This window comes from Sorghum bicolor, chromosome 8, assembly GCF_000003195.3.
Source record: "Sorghum bicolor cultivar BTx623 chromosome 8, Sorghum_bicolor_NCBIv3, whole genome shotgun sequence".
NCBI lineage: Eukaryota > Viridiplantae > Streptophyta > Magnoliopsida > Poales > Poaceae > Sorghum > Sorghum bicolor.
In genome coordinates, this window is record NC_012877.2 from 54394804 (window position 1) to 54417093 (window position 22290).

The window sequence follows — 22290 nt, forward strand, 5'->3', positions numbered from 1 at the left end:
CTCCTTACTATGCTCAAGCCAACGGGCAGGCCGAAGCGTCTAACAAAGGAATTATCAAGCTTATTAAACGAAAGATTGAAGAAAATCCTAGGCGGTGGCATACAGTGTTAAATGAAGCACTGTGGTCTTATCGGATGGCTTGCCATGGATCAACCAAGGTGTCACCCTATCAATTGGTGTATGGACATGATGCAGTATTGCCTTGGGAGATTAAGGCTGGATCTAGGCGATTATCTTTTCAAGATCAATTGGTTGCCGATGATTATGCCACTTTGATGACCGATGAGTTAGATGATTTAGCAGGACATCGGTTAAAGGCCTTAATGAGTATAGAAGAAAATAAGAAGAGAGTTGCTAGATGGTATGATAAAAAAGTAAAGGCTAAGGAGTTTGCCGATGGGGATTTGGTATGGAAGTTGATTTTGCCAGTCGGGACTAAAAGTTCGAAGTTTGGGAAATGGTCTCCTAATTGGGAAGGTCCTTATCGGATAAGACACTCAGCTCCTGGTAATGCCTATATTCTAGAAACTCTCGAAGGAGTTGAATTTCCCAGAGCATTAAATGGCAAATATTTGAAGAAGTACTACCCCAGCATATGGATCGACGCATAAAGGTTTAAGTGCCGATAACACTCCTATCGGCTGGATTTAAATGTTCGAGGGCAGACTTAGTGTTTCAAAAGATGCCGATAACAGTCTTATCGGCTAGACTAAAAGATGAAGGCGGAAAAACAAAGGTGTGTCGCCGATGAAAGCTTCAGATGCTCAGCAGCGCTTGGATTGCTGATATGGCGCGCAGCCGAATCTGGTTGGTTGTCTCTATCTCTTTGATATCGTCATCGGCAGAACCTTCGATCGGCTTCAGCTTCCTCTTCAGTTGTAGCGCTCTGCGACCATGGACGTTTCGTTCTTGTTCAAGATGCTTGATGGTCTCCGGCAGCTGACTCTCTTCTTGTTGGGCTTGGGACAGAGCGTCTTCTACTTGCTTGAGTTCAGCCAGTAGAGCTTCTCTTTTTGCCGATAGATCAGACACTTTCTGCTTCAGTGCATCACCTGAGGACTTTAAGGTGCCGATGTTCTTATGATTCTCATCGGCTAAGAGTTTTTCTTTCATCATCTCCTCAGAAAGCTGGATTTGAGCAGCTCTATCGGCAAGGCGTCGAGTAGCTCTCTGGTACTGTAGCTGGCGGCTTTCTAGATGTGCAGCATGGAAGAGTGTTTCTTCAGCATCGGCAGGAAGTTGGCCTCTAAGGGTCTTGAACAGAGCCTTGGCTGGGTCAGAATCGTTGACCAGTTGAGTTGTGTCTTGATGGAGTATGGCCGATAGCTCCTCCAACTTAGCTCTGGCTTCTGCCGATACAATTCCAACTGCCCGAGAGGAGCTTGCTTCCTCACCTTCTTCTTCGAAGATATCAATAGCAAAGGAGAACAAGCTGTTGGGAGAATCTTGTTCCTGAAAATAAAAACGAAGTAGGTCAATTTTATGGTCAAAACTCCGGCCGACGATACTGATGGAAAGGTAGATGACTTACTTGCTTCAAGGCGATTTCTTGCCTTTGACTCAGAGAGGCCGATGGAGCTGCAGGTTGATCGGCAAATGTTGCCGATAGAGCGATATCGCCTGAAAGAAGACGAGAAGGATTATAAGAATAAATGAGAATAAGTTTATAGGTAGGAGTATTGTTGAGATATGTTACCCGGAGGAGAAACAACAGCTGCCTGAATCGAGGAAACCGCCGATGATGTAACTGTACCTGTCGGGCCAGTTGTTTGTTCACCTACGACAGCTGATATACCTGCCGTTTGAGATTCTTCCTGCTGGGGTTCTGCCATCTGTGGTGCTTCCTGTGTTGGTTGTGGAGATAGTACTTGCTGTGCCTGGACGTCTGGAGAAGAAGGGGAAGATTCCACCGGGATTGGAAACACCGGAGGAGGAGGAGGAGTTGCTACTTTCTGGCGCTTTGTTCCAGCCTTAGCACCGTGGGTGCCCTTCCTCTTTGGCTGGCTAGACTGGGGGCATCGGCGCCTTGGCGTTTGACTTTTGCCGATGCACCAGTTTGCTGTAACAACAAAAAGGAGTTTATGAGTATAGATAGCCGATACAAAGATAAGTCAGCATAAATGAAAAAAGGGTTTTAACAGATTGCCTTGAAAGCTTGTGCCAGAGTGGAAGCAGTTACCGGTGGCGATGTCTGAGTTTTCCTGGTGGTAACTTTCTTGAGGCGCGCACCCCGGTGCACGATGGAAGCCAGAGTGGGAGCATTATGGCCGATTGAGGAGATCGGGCCTGATGGGAATAAGTCGATCGGCTTGCCACTCCTACTAACTAATGGGGGGGTGTTGTCAATCTGCAAAAGGAATACAGGGGTAAGTTACCGATGAGAGTGATATTGGAAAATGAGACATCGGTTTAAAATACTTACAGTGTCATCAGGGACTTCAAATTCGGGGTCGATCATGCCGCGGTATGAGAGGGCTGATCTGCAGAACAGATTCTCTTTCCATTCTGCCCACCATAGCTTGTATGCCTGAGTGATAAAGGCGGCTGGAACCCATTCTGACAGATCTACATCCGTATCGGCATTTGGTGGTAGCTGGGCTACTCGAGTCCACTCGAGGAGGTTGGCGATGGGCTCTCTGGGCTTTATTACATCGGCATAAGGAAGTGCAATCGGCAATTGGCCGAAAGCTAGCTGGCGAGCTAATGCCGATGGATTATAGAATTCATAGGTTTGGGGAGAGGTTTTTGTGCTGCCGAAGAAATTCACTGGTATGGCTCTGGGGGTCACGATTGCCATCATCACCTCATTGTCCCTGTCAAGAGCTTCATCAAATGGATTGAAGGTCAGAGGGAGCATGCTGTCTGGGTCGTCATAAGCCAGCCATGGTCGCTCATCTCTGGCCAGACCCTCATACAGCGTCTCGAAAAATTGGCCGATCTGATCCGGAGTGTTCCCTGAACCGGGTAAGACTATAACAGCTTCGCCAAAGTTCAGGGGGGCACGTGTTGCCGATTCCTCTTCACCCAACACATGATTCTCGGCTATATCTCTTGGGAAGTGCTGTGAGAACAAGTTGAGATCAAGGCGCTTGTGCAGGTGCAGATTGAGCCACATATTAATAAACCACCAAGGACCTCCCAAGTTGCCGATAGGTTGGCCAAGCAGGAGTTTCTGGACTACCTGATGAAGAAGGTGATAAACGGCACCGAGCAAATAACGGCCGAGAGGAAATTGGCCGCCGCTAGCCAGTCTTTCTGCTGCCGATAGATAGACAGAAGTCGGTCCTGCCGATCGGCCACAGAATACAAACTTGTCTAGCCACATGTTCAGAAAGGTGGTTTGCTCCTTTATGGTGACAGGCCCTCTCCCGCGGTACTTCTGGATGTACCCTGACCAACCGCCGATAGCGCGAGTCTCCACTTTAGCGCTGGGGGCAGTATCAAAAAAATGGGTGCTATCGGCAGAAGATATATCTAACCCAGTAAACATGGCTACATCGGCAAGGGTAGGAGAAGCAGGGCCGTGGCCAAAAACAAAAGCGTTGAGAGTGTCTGACCAAAAGTAAGATGCAGCTATCAGCAATGATTCGTTCCTGTGCATATCGGCAATGGACAGCCTAATGCATTGAGCTAATTTCCTCTCACCCCATTGAACTTCATAAGAGTTGCTGACCCTCAAGAACCAGTCTTTCCACCCTACAGTAGGGCTGGGCCAAGAGCGAAAGGTGTCTTTCCATAGATCTAAAGCAAAGTTTTCAGCTCTAAAGGGAATCCTGTTGGTTTCTGCATTGATAAGGTCGGTTGGATCTGGATCCCCTAGAGGGCCGAGGCATTGAAGATGTGGTTGATCAGTAGGGATGACAATTTTGTTGGATAACTCCTAGTGTTTTGGGGAATAAAAATACAAAGGAAAAGGAAAAGAAAAATATTCGGTAAGAATGAATCGCAGATGAACAGGAATGCAAGAAAAAGGTACAGCAGGTGAGATGGAAGTCTGACCTCAGGGACGACGAAGCCAACGGCCATTTTGTCGTGAAGAGGACGCTGGAGGGCGCCGGAGTTGATGAAGAAGAATGCTTGTCGGAAATCTTGAGGATTGAGAATGGCGCCGCCGCTGGAAAAGTGAAGTTGGATGGCAGAATGATGCAATGAGGGAGGAGTACCCAAGAAGGAACTATTTATAGGACAAGATGGACAAGGGCAAATCTGACTTATTTCTTTGCCGCATCTGAGAAGCCCGAGGGTACTCAAGTGGATATGGTAACTGTTCGCACGATAATCCAGGGATTGTGCAGGTGATTTGACAGGAAGCGGTCATTATCTAAAGATATTTTACTGTGCGCGATCTCCTGGTCGGCCATCGGTGATATTCTATAACGGTCATCCTGCCGATGGGCGGATAGAGGGGAGGTAACCGTTTTTGCGAATATCCTAGGCAGAGCATCGGCAGATCTTTGTAACGGTATTGTTGCCGATGTACGACTAAGAGAGATGCCCGTTTGGGAAGTTGTGGATTTCGAGGGATCTGCGGAGGATTAGGATCAGAGTTGTCCAGATTGAGGTTGTCGGTTACCAGATTAGGAGCATTAATTGCGGAGAAGACATCATTACTGCAGAGAATTTCGGAGCATTAATAGTTTTATACTCCGAAACTGGGGGGCATGTGTTGACACCATTTTTGGGCACGTGTCCAGGATGGCAGGATAGGGTGGCAGTACGATGCGGGTTGCTGATAAGGATGGTTGCCGATGAGGGAAAGGTTGAATGTGACTAAGTCCTCAGGCAGTAATATGATACCGATGACCAAGTAAAAAGGGTTGCCGATGACTATGGCAAGGGGGTTGCCGATGACGCGAAGGAGGAGTCCGGAAGCTGCCAGTTGTCGTGTGGAGGAGTTTCGGTTTGTCACGAAGGATGGTTTTATTATTTCCTTAGTTATTCGCATCGTTTTGAATACGGGTTCCGTGTAATTTGGAATTCGAATTCTAATCGTGTCTGGTCATAGCTCTTTGAGCAGGGTATAAATATAAGCCCTAGGACCTTGTAATCAGACATCTATCAATCAATCAAACACACGTTTTTTACTCATATTCCAGCATTTACTTTTCGACGACTTCGTCATACGTTTTCTTTTTGTTACGAGTTCTTAGGAATTCGTCGACTCAAGCTCGGCGTATCCTCAAGTTCCGCGTGAGTACCTCTTAGCCGTGACATCCGGGCGTATCGCTGTTGTCAGGACTAAAGTATTCGAGTTATCACCTTTGCCGATAGTAAGGTCAAATCGGCTGGCACGCCTTAACGTTTGGATCGGGTATTAGCCCTTTGTGTTTGCAGACTAGTTTTTGCATCAACACATGGATTCTCCTTTCCATCTAACCAACTTGACTCCCTAACATAACCGACTCTTTCCAACAACCAACTAAGAGACTTGATATGACGTGATCGGTGGTGGCAGCGCCCTTCCACACCCTTGGGCGCACGCCCAGCTAGGGTAGGCCACGAGGCCCGGTTGTTGCAGCAGCAGCGCCCCCTCATTGGGCCCCACTTGGCCCATTTTCTCTACCGATGAGTATGGCCTGCATTGGGCGTATCACAGTACTCCTTCCTTCTCCGCTCAGTGCATCTTCGTGCCAAAATGCGACCCACTCATTGATGTTGTCAGGTGGTAGAGCTCCTTCTAGGGGAATAGCCTCAATGTAACACGCCATGCTGCCATCAAGTGGGATGGCGAGGGTGATGTTGCATGGCTGGAGTGGTGCAAATTTGAAGTAGTACTGGAGGTTGGCTATGTAGCCCAAGAGGTAGTAGACGATGTCGCCCGTGGCGAAGCTAGTCTGCGAAGGCCCTCGTGCTGCAACAACAATAGTGTGTGGTACTGATGCCGGAATGTCAAAGCAAACCATCACTCATGGAGGAGTGATGAAGCCACATACCTGAATGTTGATGTCAGGGCTGATGGAGACTTGGATAAAGTGCCATATCATCGTTGCCAAACGTGTGTCGTTAGGTCTAGCACTGAGCCATAGACAAAAAGGCACCCAAGTCGAATGTGTCCGGCGAGAGATGGTGAACGTCAGAGCATGGAAGAATAATGTTTCTGGTGAGAGACGGTTAATGTGGGCAAGAAGACGGCCGAAGTTGTCATGGGAGACCACTATTGCCGCCTCTATGTGTGTTGGCATCCCACTGAGTTGTGCTTGCTATGACGGAGGTACGTGGGCTCCCAATGCTAAAAACACCATATTGGTAGAACCTCCGCGTCGTAGAACCTACAAAAGGTCAGGGAGCAATGCTGATGCCGCTGGTAAGTAAAAGCACCCACCTAAGAAGACAAGGCCCTGTGCGTCGTAGAACCTACAAATGGTCAGGGAGCAAAGCTGATCACATTACAAGGGGGTGGTGGTGAAGTTCTTGCTTCACATACCATTGGCGGGGCACCGATAGTGCAAGCACCGTTGTAGGCGCCTAATGACGAAGAGTAGCATGGAAGGTGTGCGGACACCAATTTCAGAAGTGCTGCACCTCCATGTTGGTGAGGTCCCATATAACACATCCAAGTCTGGCTAGCCAAGGCATGCCAAGTATGACATTGATGTCATTGCTGATGTTGAGGAGGAAGGAGTCGATGTCGAAGGCATTGCTACCGATGCATAGTGGTGCGTTCAAGAAAGCACCATGGTATGCGACCTCATTCCTGCTGTCAACATGTATGGCAGCGGTGACACGTTGCTCATGGAGACCAATGGATCAGGCGACGTTGACGTCGATGTCGTTGTGCGTCGAGCCCGATCCACTGAGCTTGTAAGTCTTGAGAATGTACTAAAGTTTTGAGAATAGCCAACAACTAAAATGATTATGGTGAGATCTTCTTGAGTGCTCACGTGGACCATAGTCTTGAGGCCCATGTTCCTACAACATTTGTTTGTCATTTGTGGGAAAATCCATCAATCTAGATACTGATGTTGCACATGATGGAAGATTTTACGTGGCTTAAGGAAAGGGACATTGATGTCAAGTGGTGGTGCCGCAATGCAAAGAAGGTTTTTGTTTGTTAGCTTTCTACTATTAGTTTTTTAGTTTATTGCCAAATACTTGGACAGTTACATGAAGTGCGACTAGATGAAGCTTGTCGTGATGGCAGATTTCGAAGTGGGAAGCCACATGGAATGGAATGGTGCCACAGTGTACAGATGTGTAGTGCAGAAATGACCAATTTAAGAGTTTCTGTTGTAAACATTTTGGTTGTCGCATCTCGATCTCTTGTTTCGGTGAAGACAAAAATAAACTACACTTGATATTTAAGTTGATAATCGTTATGTTGGGTACCCCTTATTTTGATCGTTTTTACCTAAATTATAGTGCATAAACTTGTATCCAGTAATTCAACAGATGTTCCACGTTCTATTTTTAAAAAATTTAGAGTAATACTTACTTTTTTATAATACAAAGCTCACTTTTCAACATATTTAGTTAATAACTGAACATCATATATGGATTTATTTCTTAGGTATATGTGTTGCATGTATTTCTAAAAAAATTGTTATTTATTTCTTATAAAGGAATTTATTTTTAGATAGACATGTGTCCGCCACACGTGCTTAGTCCCAAAATTCTAGTGTAGTACAGTCCCAAAATTTTCAAGACATTCCAAAGAACCAAACCTAACCTAACTCTAGTCAGAATTCCTCATAGTTATTTTGAAGCTATTATAGATGCCAGTTAACACCCACCTATAATCATTAATATTCTGAATTTTTATTTACATAATCAAATCAAGCTAGAATCTCTTTCAACTATGACGATATGGTCCATACTAATTAACACTACTATACAAATGATTTGGCAAGATGGTGCCCTCTTATTAATGGACGCATAATATTGATCTAAAACGAATGTGTCGAACTAACATGCAACGGGGCCCATGAAAACAGATTTACTCTTTCCTAAATATTGGTCCAAAATATTATTATTATTGACATAAAAATTAATTGCAATCTTTTAGTAATCCTCGACTCTATTTGTCTTGTATAATTGAATAATCTCAAAACTTTCTAAAAATTACAAAGAACCAAATACAATCTTCCATATAGTAATTTCAAAGCTTTCAACAGAACACTACTGTAACACCCTAAATTTTGCTCTTTTGGAAATAGAGGAAAAATAATTAATTATACATTTTTGTGCTCATGAAACATAGGGAAAATAATATTTTTCATTAAATTAAATTTTATTATAGGGTCTAGCAACATGTTTGTGCATTCATGATGGTGCATATGTTTTATTGTATTGTGTGAATTTGATCAAAATTTAAGATAATTCAAATTGGTCTCAAAATGGTTTTCAAATTGGTTTTTAAATAGGCTTTGAAATAAAAGAACAAAAAAAAGAGAAGAGAAGAACTCTCCATCTCTACTTTTGGCCCGAAGGCCCAGATCCTTCCCTCTCCCCTTTCTTCTTCTCTCTGGCCCAAGCGGCAGCCGCGGCCACTCGTTTCCCCCCGTCATGCTCTTGGGCCGGCCCGTCTCGGCAGTCAAGCCTGCGTGGGCGTCCTCTCTCTCTCGCCTGTGCAGCTGACCCCCTGGCCCCACCTTCTCTCTCGCTGACGCCTCGGGTCCACATGTCGGACTCGTTCCCTACCTCGTGATGGAGCCGGACTCCACTGCGAGTTGGAAACGACCGCGCAGATCCTCCGCGGTGGCGTGACCCGGACGCCGAGGGGGCTTCAAATAGCGGCCCGACCCTGCCGAACCCCCCCTACCTCAACCCTAGACCGAGCAGCTGCCCTGGCCAAGCTAGAAACGCCGCCGAGATCTGTGCCAAGCTCGAAACGCCGCAGCACCGCGTCTCTGCTCCCGTGAGCCCTTTGGCGACCTTCTCGTCGCTCTTGTGAAGTCGCCAAACTCGTTCTTTCTCCTTTTCAGGCTCTCTGTGCTCCGTTTGACCCCGCCGATCTTGCAGGGATCGCCGTCCGCCGTTCTCTGTTGCGGGCGCACTCCGGCCACCCTTTGACCCCGTTTTAGCGCTAGGTGAGATCGCGGTAAATTTCTCTACGTCTCTGTGCTTTCGGTGTTTCGATTCATGCCCTAAATCGCTTTATCGAACAACCCCGACCAAGTCCGGCCATGGCGCCGCCGGGTTCGGCCCCAACTCCGGCTGGCCAGCTCCCTCTCCCCACCCCGATCTAATCTCGGCTGTCCAAATGAAATCCGACGGTCCAAATCAAAAGATACCCCTTCGGCCGCGTCTTTTGCAAAAGAGCCCCCCTGGTTTTTAAAGTTCCAACCCGCAGTCCAAAACGCACTTTCGAAAATACGTTTTCCGATTTTGAAGACGTAAACTCAGTACTCAGATTCAAAATACGTTTTCAGAAAATTACAAGTTTGCCACTGGTTTTATATTGCTCATAAAATATTCGTTTTAACTCCGATTTGATCCATTCAAATTTCGTTAGATTCGTAATCACAAGATCTACATGTTAGTCTCACTGTTTTACAAGTTTGTAACTTTTAAATTTTGTGACCCTATTTAATTAATTATTTTTCTAAAGAAAATATTAGAAAATTCATATCTTCTTCGTTATAGCTCTAATTTTCGTGATCTTTACGTCTGTGTGATCATAGTGCAACGTACATTAATTTTATAAACTTTTCATCTTTATTTTCTACTGTTGATGTATTGTTCTAATTATAGGTTTGTTTGCTTTGTATGATTGCCTCTGGATGATTGTTGTTGATGTGATGACTAAGTATAGGCGGTGAGCTTTACGTGGTGATCAAGAAGCAGATCATTGAAGGTTTGGAACTAAAAAGAAGGATCTGAGTTTTAAGGCAAGTATAGCATGGGATTATCCTTGTTTTCTAATAACTATAATTACACATAATTCATATTGCATTTGTCTCCTTGTTAAGGATTTCCTAGTATTGATCTTATACCTTGTCACATATGGTTTTGCATTGGGTAGCCTATGCTAGTGCTCCACTAAACCATGATCTTGTAATTTGATTAATGGAATATGCAATAAACATTAAAAGAGGACTTTTTAGTAACTTTGGTAAAGAGGGCTAGAGCATTGGGCTATCCTATGGTGCTCTAGTTTCTCTCCATAAGGACTTATCTGTATATGATCATCGGGACATACAATACAACTGTGAGGGCTACATGGCTCTGGCTTTAGCTCAGTATGAGGACCTTTTCTAGCTTGTTAGAGGTTACCCGTGTGGCGCAATTGGGGAATAGCAGATCGTGGATTCCTGCGAGTGAATCACATGGATTGACTAATGAAACCAAGCGGCCCTAACTTGTTAGACGAACCTTTGAAAGGCTTCATAGTGAACCCTGCCGACCTCCCTAGGAAGGGGGTTAAGAGACTCGCGACCTTGGGCGAAAGGGTAAATCACGACTCACAGTGAAAGTGTACAACCTCTGCAGAGTGTAAAACTGATATATCAGCCATGCTCACAGTCACGAGTGGCCTTGGACCAATACAGATCATAAATGCTCACTAATGGCAAATTATTAAAGTTATTATTGTTAAAACTGATATATCTGCAGAGTGTAAAACTGATATATCAGCCATGCTATTCTTTATTCATCTTACTTGATCATGAGTTTACTTTGGGACTTGACAACTTGATGCTACTCATATGCTAAAATTGTGACAACTAAAAGCTACATGTCGTTAAACTAGTGTCTAGCCTTTGAGCCTCATGAACCCCATGTTATTGTTGCTGAGTACTAGATGTACTTACGCTTGCCTTTACACTTTATTTGGATAAAAATCCCGGATGGGTACCAGATTGCTAGTTTGGAGAAGAGTTTAGGCTTGTGCTCAATCAGTCAGTTGTCCCAGTGGATTTGGAGCTTTCGCCTGAAGATCGGAGAGTCTTTCCGCTGTTTCCTATCTAAGGTTATATCTTTATATTAAGTTCGTTATATATTAAGCATTGTCTATTTGATATTAACCCTATTTGTGGCTATATGTGAGATTTGACTTCTGGGCTCACATATGGTGTGTATCTGGTTTTGTTCTTAAAACCGGGTGCTACAACTACTAACGCGACCAATAAACATAAGGGTAAGGTTGTGTTTGGTTGTGAATACACAAATGCATACATATTAGCTGCAGTAAGGTTGTATTCACATATTAAATGGTTTGAAATTACGGTTAGGAAAATCTTAGCTGGAGTAAGGTTGCGTTTGGTTGTTTGAAATCTAGTGGAAGTTTTGGGACTATTTAATCACATGAGACAAATGTAGTTTATGGTTACTCAATGAATGCAGTAGGATCCTTTCTTTATATTTATTATATGTTGGTACCCCCAATTTTCATTGTTTTTACCGAAATTATAGTGCATAAATTTTTATCCAGCAATCCAACAGATGTTCCATGTTCTATTTTTAAAAATTTTAGAGTAAAACATACTTTATTTTAATACAAAGCTCACTTTTCAAGAAATTTATAATTAATAATGGAACATCATATATGGGTTTATTTCTTAGGTATGTGTTGCATGTATTTCTAAAAAAATGTTGTTATTTATTTCTTATAAAGGATTTTGTTTTGAGATAGACATGTGCCCGCCGCACGTGCATGTATACTAGTGTAGTAGAGTAGTCCCCAAAATTTCAAGACATTCCAAAGAAGTCAGAATTATTCCTCGTAGTTGTTATGAAGCTACTACAGATGCCAGTTTTTTTTTGCGAAAAATAGATGCCAGTTAACACCCACCTACAATCATTAATATCCTCAATTTTTATGTACATAATCGAATCAAGCTAAATCTCTTTCAACTATCAAGATATGGTCCATACTAATTAACACTACTACACAAATGATTTGGCAAGATAATAGTGTAGTACTAGTCCAAAAATTTTCAAGACATTCCAAAGAACCAAACCTAACCAAACTCTAGTCACAATTCCTCATAGTTGTTATGAAGCTATTATAATGCCAGTTAACACCCACCTATAATCATTAATATTCTCAATTTTTATGTACATAATCGAATCAAGCTAAATCTCTTTCAACTATCAAGATATGGTCCATACTAATTAACACTATTACACAAATGATTTGGCAAGATAATAGTGTAGTATAGTAGTCCCAAAATTTTCAAGACATTCCGAAGAACCAAACCTAACCAAACTCTAGTCAGAATTACTCATAGTTTTTATGAAGCTATTATAGATGCCAGTTAACACCCACCTATAATCATTAATATTGTACATTTTTATGTACATAATCAAATCAAGCAAAATCTCTTTCAACTATGAAGATATGGTCCATACTAATTAACACTACTACACAAATGATTTGGCAAGATGGTGCCCTTTTATTTACGGAGGCATAATATTGATCCAAAATGAATGTGTCGAACTAACATGCAACGGGGTCCATGAAAATAGATTTACTCTCTCCTAAATATTAGTCCAAAATATTAGTATTATTGACATAATAATTCATTGCAGTCATTTAGTAATCCTCGATTCTATTTGTCTTGTATAATTAAATAATCTCAAAACTTTCTAAACATTTCAAGGAACCAAATACAATCTTCCATACAGTAACTTCAAAGCTTTCAATATATAGAACACAACTGACCAATAAACATAAGAGTAAGGTTGTGTTTCGTTGTGAATACACAAATGCACACATATTAGCTGCAGTAAGGTTGTATTCACATATTAAATGGTTTGAAATTACTGTTAGGAAAATCTTAGCTGGAGTAAGGTTACGTTTGGTTGTTTGAAATCTAGTGGAAGTTTTGCGGCTATTTAATCACATGAGACAAATGTAATTTATGGTTACTCAATGAATGCAATAGGATCCTTTGTTTATAATTATTATATGTTGGGTACCCCCTATTTTCATCGTTTTTACCTAAATTACAGTGCATAAACTTCTATCCAGTAATTCTACAGATGTTCCACGTTCTATTTTTAAAAAAAATTTAGAGTAATACTTACTTTATTATAATACAAAGCTCACTTTTCAAGATATTTGATTAATGATTTAACATCATATATGGATTTATTTCTTAGGTATGTGTGTTGCATGTATTTCTAAAAAAAATGTTGTTATTTATTTCTTATAAAGGATTTTGTTTTTAGATAGACATGTGCCTGCCGCACGTGCATGTATAATAGTGTAGTAGAGTAGTCCCAAAAATTTCATTACATTCCAAAGAACCAAACCTAACATAGCTAACTCTAGTCAGAATTCCTCGTAGTTGTTATGAAGCTATTATAGATGCCAGTTAACGCCCACCTATAATCATTAATATTCTCAATTTTTATGTACATAATCGAATCAAGCTAAATCTCTTTCAACTGTCAAGATATGGTCCATATTAATTAACACTACTACACAAATGATTTGGCAAGATAATAGTGTAGTAAAGTAGTCCAAAAAATTTCAAGACATTCCAAAGAATCAAACCTAACCTAACTCTAGTCAGAATTCCTCGTAGTTGTTATGAAGCTATTATAGATGCTAGTTAACACCCACCTATGATCATTAATATTCTCAATTTTTATGTACATAATTGAATCAAGCTAAATCTGTTTCAACTATCAAGATATGGTCCATACTAATTAACACTTCTACACAAATGATTTGGCAAGATGTTGCCCTTGGAGCTGAGGCATAATATTGATCCAAAATGAATGTGTTGAAATAACATCAATGGGATCCATGAAAATAGATTTACTCTTTCCTAAATATTGGTCCAAAATATTATTATTGTTGACATAATAACTTGTCGCAATCTTATAGTAATCTTCGACTCTATTTATCTTGTATAATTGAATAATGTCAAAACTTTCTAAACATTTCAATGAACCAAATACAATCTTCCATATAGTAACTTCAAAGCTTATTCTTTCAAAAATATTGATACAAAATATAATAAATATAAACAAAGGATCCTATTGCATTCATTGAGTAACCATAAACTACATTTGTCTCATGTGATTAAATAGACACAAAACTTACACTAGATTTCAAACAACCAAACGCAACCTTACTCCAGCCAAGATTTTCCTAACAGTAATTTCAAACCATTTAATATGTGAAAACAACCTTACTCCAGCAAATATTAACAAAGGATTCTATTGTGTTAATTGAGTAACGCTCAACTAGATTCGTCTCAGGTAATAAAAGAATTCTTGAAACTTACACTGTATTTCAAGGAATCAAACCAAACCTTACTACAGCTATGATTCGTCATAGTAATTTAAAGCATTGAGTAGAAGACAGCTAACCCCGACCTGTAATCATCAATATACATATTGGCTTGATCTAAGTATTCAAATGATGCCAAATCTCTTTCAATATGTGATTATAAACATACTATTGTGCATTTGTGTCTTGTACAAAAATACTATTTTTCCAAATATTGATGCGAAAATATCATAAATTTAAACATAGGATTCTATTGCCATCCATTGAGTAACCCTCAACTACATTTGTCTCATGTAATAAAATACTCTTAAAACTTCCAATACATTGAAATCCATCCTTACTCCAGCTAAGAGTCCTCACAGTAAATTTCGAACTTATTAGTAGAAGATCACCAACCCCCCACGTATAGCTATCAAAAGTCACGATGAGATTATCTAGAGAATCAAATCAAAAGCTAAATCAATTTAAATTTTCTTAGTAATTTCAAAGCTGTTAAGATATTCCTCATAATTCGTCATGATGGCTTTATATACAAAATAAAATCATGCCAAATACCTTTCAAAACAATTATGATGATATGGTTCCAGCCAAGAATTACAGTATATAACTCAGTGGCATTTGGATCCATGAATAAAAGGGTTATTTCTTTAAAATATTTTGAGGTACGATCTATAAATAGGCCAGCTCCTAGCTTATTTCGACACAATTCATACCCTTTTCATCTTCCGAGTTTCAGCCATGGAGTTCCATGCTACACTCCTATTAACCTCCCTTGTTCTCATAGGCCTACTACCACACAGCCTTCAATCCATCACCCAAGGAAATTGTGAAAGATCTGGCCTGTGCACGTATATTGTACGTGTGAGCCCTCCTCCAAATATTTCCATGGCGGATATGTGCCCCACAAACCTTGAAAGCTGGTATAGATCATTCCTCCCACCACGTATGGAAAGATCGCCTCAATCAGTATCACCATTCATCCACACCTATAAAGAAGCCATTCTTGGGTTTGCTATAGACCTCACAGATGATGAGGCAGAGTATGTCAAGAGCAAAGATGGGGTCCTTATGGTGTACAAAGACAGTCTTTTTCTGCTCTCGACAACCCACACACCTGATTTCCTAAACCTACGACCAAATGGAGGGGCTTGGAATAGCTTAGGCATGGGGGAGGGAAGCATCATTGGTCTCCTAGACACAGGGATTGATTCTGCACACCGCTCTTTTGATGATGATGGCATGCCCACACCCCCTTCAAAATGGCGTGGATCCTGCAATTTCGATAGTGGTCATCGCTGCAACAAGAAGCTTATCGGCGCAAGGTCATTCATTGGTGGATCAAATAATTCTGAGGTTCCATTGGATGATGCTGGCCATGGAACACACACTGCTAGCACGGCCGCTGGTGGGTTCGTGCAAGGTGCAAGTGTGCTTGGTAGTGGCAATGGTACCGCAGCTGGCATGGCCCCACATGCGCACCTAGCCATGTACAAGGTGTGCACCGATCAGGGCTGCCATGGCTCAGACATACTTGCCGGACTGGAAGCCGCTATCACTGATGGTGTTGATATCTTGTCCATATCCCTCGCCGGTCGTCCACAGACCTTCCTTGAAGATATTATTGCCATTGGAACCTTTTCTGCTATGAAGAAGGGCATATTTGTGAGTTGTTCTGCCGGAAATTCCGGTCCACTTCCTGGCACATTAAGCAATGAAGAACCATGGGTCTTGACAGTGGGTGCAAGCACAATGGACCGGCAAATGGAAGCCATTGTGAAGCTAGGCGATGGCCGCTCATTTGTTGGTGAGTCGGCCTACCAACCATCTAACCTTGCTCCTTTGCCCCTGGTGTTTCAATATGGTCCTGGAAACATCACGGGGAATGTTGTTGTTTGTGAGCATCATGGCACGCCGGTCCAAATTGGACAATCTATCAAGGATCAAGGTGGTGCTGGGTTGATAATACTGGGACCTGGGGATGGTGGCCACACAACTTTTGCTGCAGCCCATGTCCTGCCAGCATCATTTCTGAACTCTCAAGATGCTGCTGTCGTCAGGCAGTACATCGCGACATCCAGCAAGCCGACTGCCTCCATCATTTTCAATGGCACGTCACTTGGAACCACTCCAGCTCCTGTAGTTGCTTACTTCTCATCTAGGGGGCCTAGTACGGCAGGCCCTGGCATTCTGAAGCCAGACGTCATTGGACCCGGTGTGAACGTCATTGCAGCATGGCCGTTCAAAGTTGGACCAAACACTGCTGGTGGCCGTGATACAACTTTCAACTCCATGTCTGGAACATCAATGTCTGCACCTCACCTTAGTGGCATTGCAGCTATTATCAAGAGTGCACATCCAGATTGGTCACCAGCGGCGATCAAGTCAGCAATCATGACGACAGCCTATGTCGTGTATGGTAACAACCAGCCAATCCTAGATGAGAAATTCAATCCAGCGAGTCATTTTAGTATTGGGGCTGGACATGTTAACCCTTCCCAAGCTATTAGCCCAGGCCTAGTGTACGACACCGACGTGGAGCAGTACATTATGTATCTCTGTGGCCTAGGCTACACAGATTCTCAGGTGGAGACAATCACTCATCAGAAGGATGCTTGCAGCAAAGGAAGAAAAATCGCTGAAACAGAGCTGAACTACCCATCGATTGCAACAAGGGCAAGTGCAGGAAAACTTGTGGTCAATCGGACAGTCACAAATGTGGGAGATGCAATATCATCTTATACCGTTGAGATTGACATGCCAAAGGAAGTTGAGGCCACAGTGTCACCCACAAAGCTAGAGTTCACCAAGCTTAAGGAGAACCAAACATTTACTGTGAGCTTAAGCTGGAATGCTAGCAAAACTAAGTATGCTCAGGGAAGTTTCAAGTGGGTCTCTAGCAAGCATGTGGTGAGGAGTCCCGTTGTAATATTCTAATGTAATTAACATCACCAAGATAGGACTTAAGTGATGAGAGTCTGCTACTTGTTATAATAAAAACTTATTAGTCCATCCTAAAATTTCTGTATTATTCCTATGTGCTCTGCTTCAATCACATAATACCGTTGGTTGCGCGGAACAGCACACTGAATACAAATAATTGTTTAAAATTGATATCTCAGTGAACACAAAATTAATGCTAAAATATTCTCAAGAACCACAAAATAAGATGAACAGTCAAACAAGAAGTCTTGAAGTCTAAAATAAGTCGAATAGTCAAACAAGAAGTCCAGAAGTCAAAAACATTGATTATTTTGAGATGGAGGGAGTACATCTTTAACGGACCAACTGGCATCTACCACATTTAAGGAGTGAAATTAAGAGTGGAGAGACAGGTGGACGGTGGGCCTGGTCAAAGCACAGAAAAACTGCAGCATTCATTTTTCATTTGACCGCCAACCTTGTTGGTAGCCTTTACTTCCTCAGCCCAAGAATATCAGTCATTCTATAATTTGGGGGAGTACTCCCTCCATATACAAAAAGATTAATTAGGGTGAAGTTTTCCCTGTTTGCCCCTAATAAATACAGACCAATTGGCTAGCACCTCGAGGTGGGAGGCTGACGAGCAGCGTTCGACTCTCTTGGACCCCAAATATTTTTGGCTGAATATTGCATGTCGAGTTTTTGAACCTGAGCGCGTATATTTACATCGCTGGCGCCTTTTTTCGGCTGTAGGAGGTTCTGGCGCTTTTTTTTTTCTTTTTTTGGCTGGCGGTGTAGACGTTTGGGCTACAAAGGAGTATTTATGCGCTTGCATACTGCTCCCGTCCGTGCATTTGCTTCTTGCATGCTTACCTTGCTGCTTTTCTTATCCTTCCACTCTGCTAAACACAATGGCAACGGCGGCGTTTGATCTCAACGAAGAACCTCCGTTGGAGCAAGACAACGGTATTGCTACCTGTTCTTTTCTTGTCCATTTATTTTCTATACGGTGCTATCTCTTTCTCTCAATCGTTTCTCATATCAGAAGGACTATTATCATAGGATTTGATTTAAACCTGCCGTTAGATGAATTTGGTGCAGTCGACTTTGATTATCTACAAAACCATGCTGGTACGTAGTCGTTATTTATTCCATGTCTGTTTGTTTATCCACGATATTTCTTCTATGTTATTTAATTTTTCCAAGTATTTTGCTATATGTAGAACATGCCTTGACTAATAGAACATTGTGTTTATTTTTCACTGTAAATAGGTCCTGCTTCCATATTATTTTTTCCAAGTATTTTGCCATAAGTAAAACATGCCGTGAGTAATAGAAGATTTGTTTTTTCACTATAAATAGATCCTGCTCCCGTGCAACCTAACCAACGAAGGAAAGACATGTCCGAAGAAGTCAGAAAGCAAGTTTATCAAACTTTGTTGTTAAGAAGCAAGAATGGGAAGCTAGGTAAGTCGGATACAAAAGTTGTGGCTGCTCAGTTTGGTGTACATCTTCGTCAAGTTCAGCGCCTGTGGAAGCAAGGTAAAATAGCACTTGCAAATAACATTCTGGTTGACGTTGGTAGTCGTAAGAAGGGAACAGTTGGCCGTAAGCCATCTTTGTCTGCTGCTGATTTGGAAGTTTTGCGTAGCATTCCTTACAAAGAAAGAATGACCATTGAAGATGTGTGTGCTAAACTTAACATGAGCAAATGGGCTATTCAAAGGTATTTGAAAAAAGGATTTCTTAGGCGCCACTCTAGTAGCATCAAACCGTATCTCACGCAAGCTAACAAGAAGGCTAGATTAAAGTGGTGTGTTGAAATGGTTAAGAGGGATTTGCTAGCCGACCCAAGATTCAAAGATTTGTATGAATTTGTGTTCATTGATGAAAAGTGGTTCTATCTCTATCAAAAATCTGAAAAATATTATTTACTACCCGATGAAGATGAGCCCCGTCGGACTTGTAAGAACAAGAACTACATCCCTAGGCTTATGTTCTTGTGTGTTGTTGCTCGGCCAAGGTTTAGGGATGGGAATTGTACATTTGATGGTAGGATTGGTTGTTTTCCACTTGTTCGGTATGAACTGGCTATGAGAGGTAATGGGAGAACTGGACGTGTCCGTGGAGACTTGGTTATGAAGCCCATAACTTCGATCACAAGAGATGTGATTAGAGATTTCATGATCAACAAAGTGTTACCTGTCATCCGAGCCAAATGGCCAAGAGAAGATGTGGGCAAGCCAATCTTCATTCAACAAGATAATGCACCTACGCATTTGAAATTGGATGACCCAGATTTTTGTGAGGCCGCTAAGCAAGAAGGATTTGATATTCGCCTAATTTGTCAACCACCAAATTCTCCAGATTTCAACATTCTTGACTTGGGTTTTTTTCTAGCTATTCAAGCAATTCAATACAAGAAGATTGCAAAATCAATAGAAGCTCTAGTTCCAACGGTGCAACAGGTAATTTGATCAAATCGTTCACACATGTTTCATTGTCTCATCAACTACAAAAGTGCTCATTCATTCATTTGTTCCACATTTGTTTTGTAGGCATTCATAGAGTACTCGGCACACAAAACTAATCGAATATTTGTAACACTGCAAAGTGTTTACATTGAAGCTATGAAGGTGAAAGGATGCAACAAGTTCAAGATTCCTCACATGGGTAAAAATACACTAGAAAGAGAAGATCGACTGCCAGATTCTCTCCCTTGTGAACCATCTTTGCTTCATGAAGCCGAAGCTACTCTTGCTGCACCAAATAATTAGAGTAATGCTAGTTAGCTTAATTAGTAGAGAAATCCTTGTAAAAGTTAATGAGAACTCAAGCTTATTATCTTACTGCTGGTTTGGCGTCGTCCTCCGACGCGGCTGCTACGGCTTTGGCGTCAGCCTTCGCGGCTGCTAGCTCGTTGAGCATCTTGATCATATGTTCAGGTAACACGATAGAATTTCCACGCATCACGAGACTGTTCAGATCAGGAATGAAAAACTCGCAGTCGAACTCGTCTTGGTCGTACAGCCAGGCGCCGATTGTATACACTCTGTGGACGAGACCGTAGCGAGAACATGGCCAAAACAGCGAGTGCGCACGATCCCATGATTCACGGTTCTCATGAACACGATGACAGCGAGGGCATAGAAAAGCTCCCGGCGGCAAGGTTTCCGGCACCATCTCAGAGTCCGTCGCGACGGAGTCCGGCACCATCTCCGAGTCCAGCGCGACGGAGTCCGGCACCTCTTGCGATGCGATGGAGTCTGTCACGGACTCGAGCAGTGAGTCTGGGGCGATCTCCATGGCCGGCGAGCGGCGCGACGAGCGGGGCGAGCGCGATGAAGCCATGCGCGCGATGGACTGACGAGGGCAAGCGGCGGCACGGCGAGTACGACGGCGAGCACTTGATGGAGTGGCGGTGCAGCGTGCAGCGATGGAGCGGCGTGGAGCGCGGCTTTAAGACGCGGAGGACCGATGCACGCGCTGCCGAGAATCGAGTCACCGTCCATACACGCTGCTCTGAGTCGTAAATGCACATGGAGATCGAAGCGACAGGGGCAAACGAGTCGAAGGAACGGCCTCCGATGATAGAACGACATCTTTTACGCAAACCACGTGCTGAGCCAGAACGACGTTTTTTTAAGATACGGAAAGAGTACCAAAGAAGTGAGCAAATGACTCTGCTTGTCCCTGTATTTGCAATCATTACATGAACAAAGGCAGCTGCAAATCGACCAGTGAAGGCCGGCAGGCCTTGTTTAGTTCACCCCGAAATCCAAAAAGTTTTCAAGATTTCCTGTCACATTGAATCTTGCGGCACATACATAAAGCATTAAATATAGACAAAAACAAAAGTAATCACACAGTTTGACTGTAAATCACGAGACGAATCTTTTGACTCTAGTTAGTTTATGATTGGACAATATTTACCACAAACAAACGAAATTGCTACAGTTCGGAAAACTTTTCAGTTTTCGGAACTAAACAAGGCCACATTTTGTGGGTGCCGAGCGGATAGTCCATACCTGTGGACGGGACAAAAGCTGCTGCGCCTGACTGGCTCTGCAGTGGGAGTAGTATGTGATAGGTGTGAAATAGGCAGCGACACCCTTTAAGGAAAAATTTTAAACTTCAAAACGATTGTTACTAGGATGGAGGTACTAAGTCATTAAGTTACACAACTATACATATCTTTTTTAGACAACTCATTTCTTACAGAGACTATCCACGTAAGAGACCACCTCTAACTAGGGCCAAGAATACTATATCTCACGGAACACTCCTATGAATCAATTTTCATGAGCAGTTCCATTAAGAAAACCACCACCCCTATGATGGGAACATTACATAGCTAGCCGAACATTCCTAGAAATCAATCTTACTCCAGCCGGCCCTAAAACTTGATTTTCAGGGTAGGTCTCTACATATAACAACCGGAGTTATATACTGTAACATGAAAATATGAGCTTTTTAAAATTTTTCCTACACTTAGTAAAGCATGTAGTCTCTAGGTCAAACCTAAGTCAAAATTTTCTCTTTCTCCACCAAAAACAAAAACACAACGTCAAAATCATTAATATGTAGCAACCCACTCATCATGAAGTCGACCAAGTAAACACATGAGAATTTTTCCTAATAAACCTGTCGCCTCTGCACCCAAGACCGAGTCGCCATCGTCACCAAGGACATGCCCAGCCCTTCCTGCTGACCGTTGCCACCTCGAGACGATCACAACTACAACCTGGCTTGCCATAGCTAGCTAGAGCGGGCCACACGCCACCCATTTTGTGGTTACGGGATAGACTTTATTGGCCAAATTCATTCCCCATTTTCAAAGGGACAACATTTTATTTTAATTTCTATGGATTACTTCACAAAGTGGACCGATGAGGTTCCTTTGAAGAATATGGCACGTAAAGAGGTAATGGAGTTCGTCACTGAGCATATATTATTCACAGATTTGGTATCCGTCAAACATTAACTATAGATCAAGGGATATCATTTGTGTCTGAGGTGAGAGAATTTACCAAATCATATAAAATCAAGTTTCTCAATTCATCTCCATACTACGGTCAAGCTAATGGCTAGGCTAACTCTAGTAACAAGATTTTGATCAAGCTTACAAAGAAGAATATTGAGGACAGCTCAAGTGGCATGAAGTTTTGTGTGAAGCACTATGGGCAATT

At 42.4% G+C, this 22290-nt stretch overlaps 1 protein-coding gene across 1 annotated transcript; it reads left to right on the plus strand.

Moving 5' to 3' along the window:
• Positions 14921–17154, plus strand: LOC8066330 (subtilisin-like protease SBT1.8). Its single transcript, XM_002442241.2, has one exon. The coding sequence runs from the start codon at positions 14921–14923 to the stop codon at positions 17114–17116; it is 2196 nt and encodes a 731-aa protein (XP_002442286.1). The 3' UTR covers positions 17117–17154.

Coding starts and splice junctions, on each gene's coding strand:
- LOC8066330 (XM_002442241.2), top strand. CDS start 14,921: ATGGAGTTCCATGCTACACTCCTATTAACCTCCCTTGTTCTCATAGGC.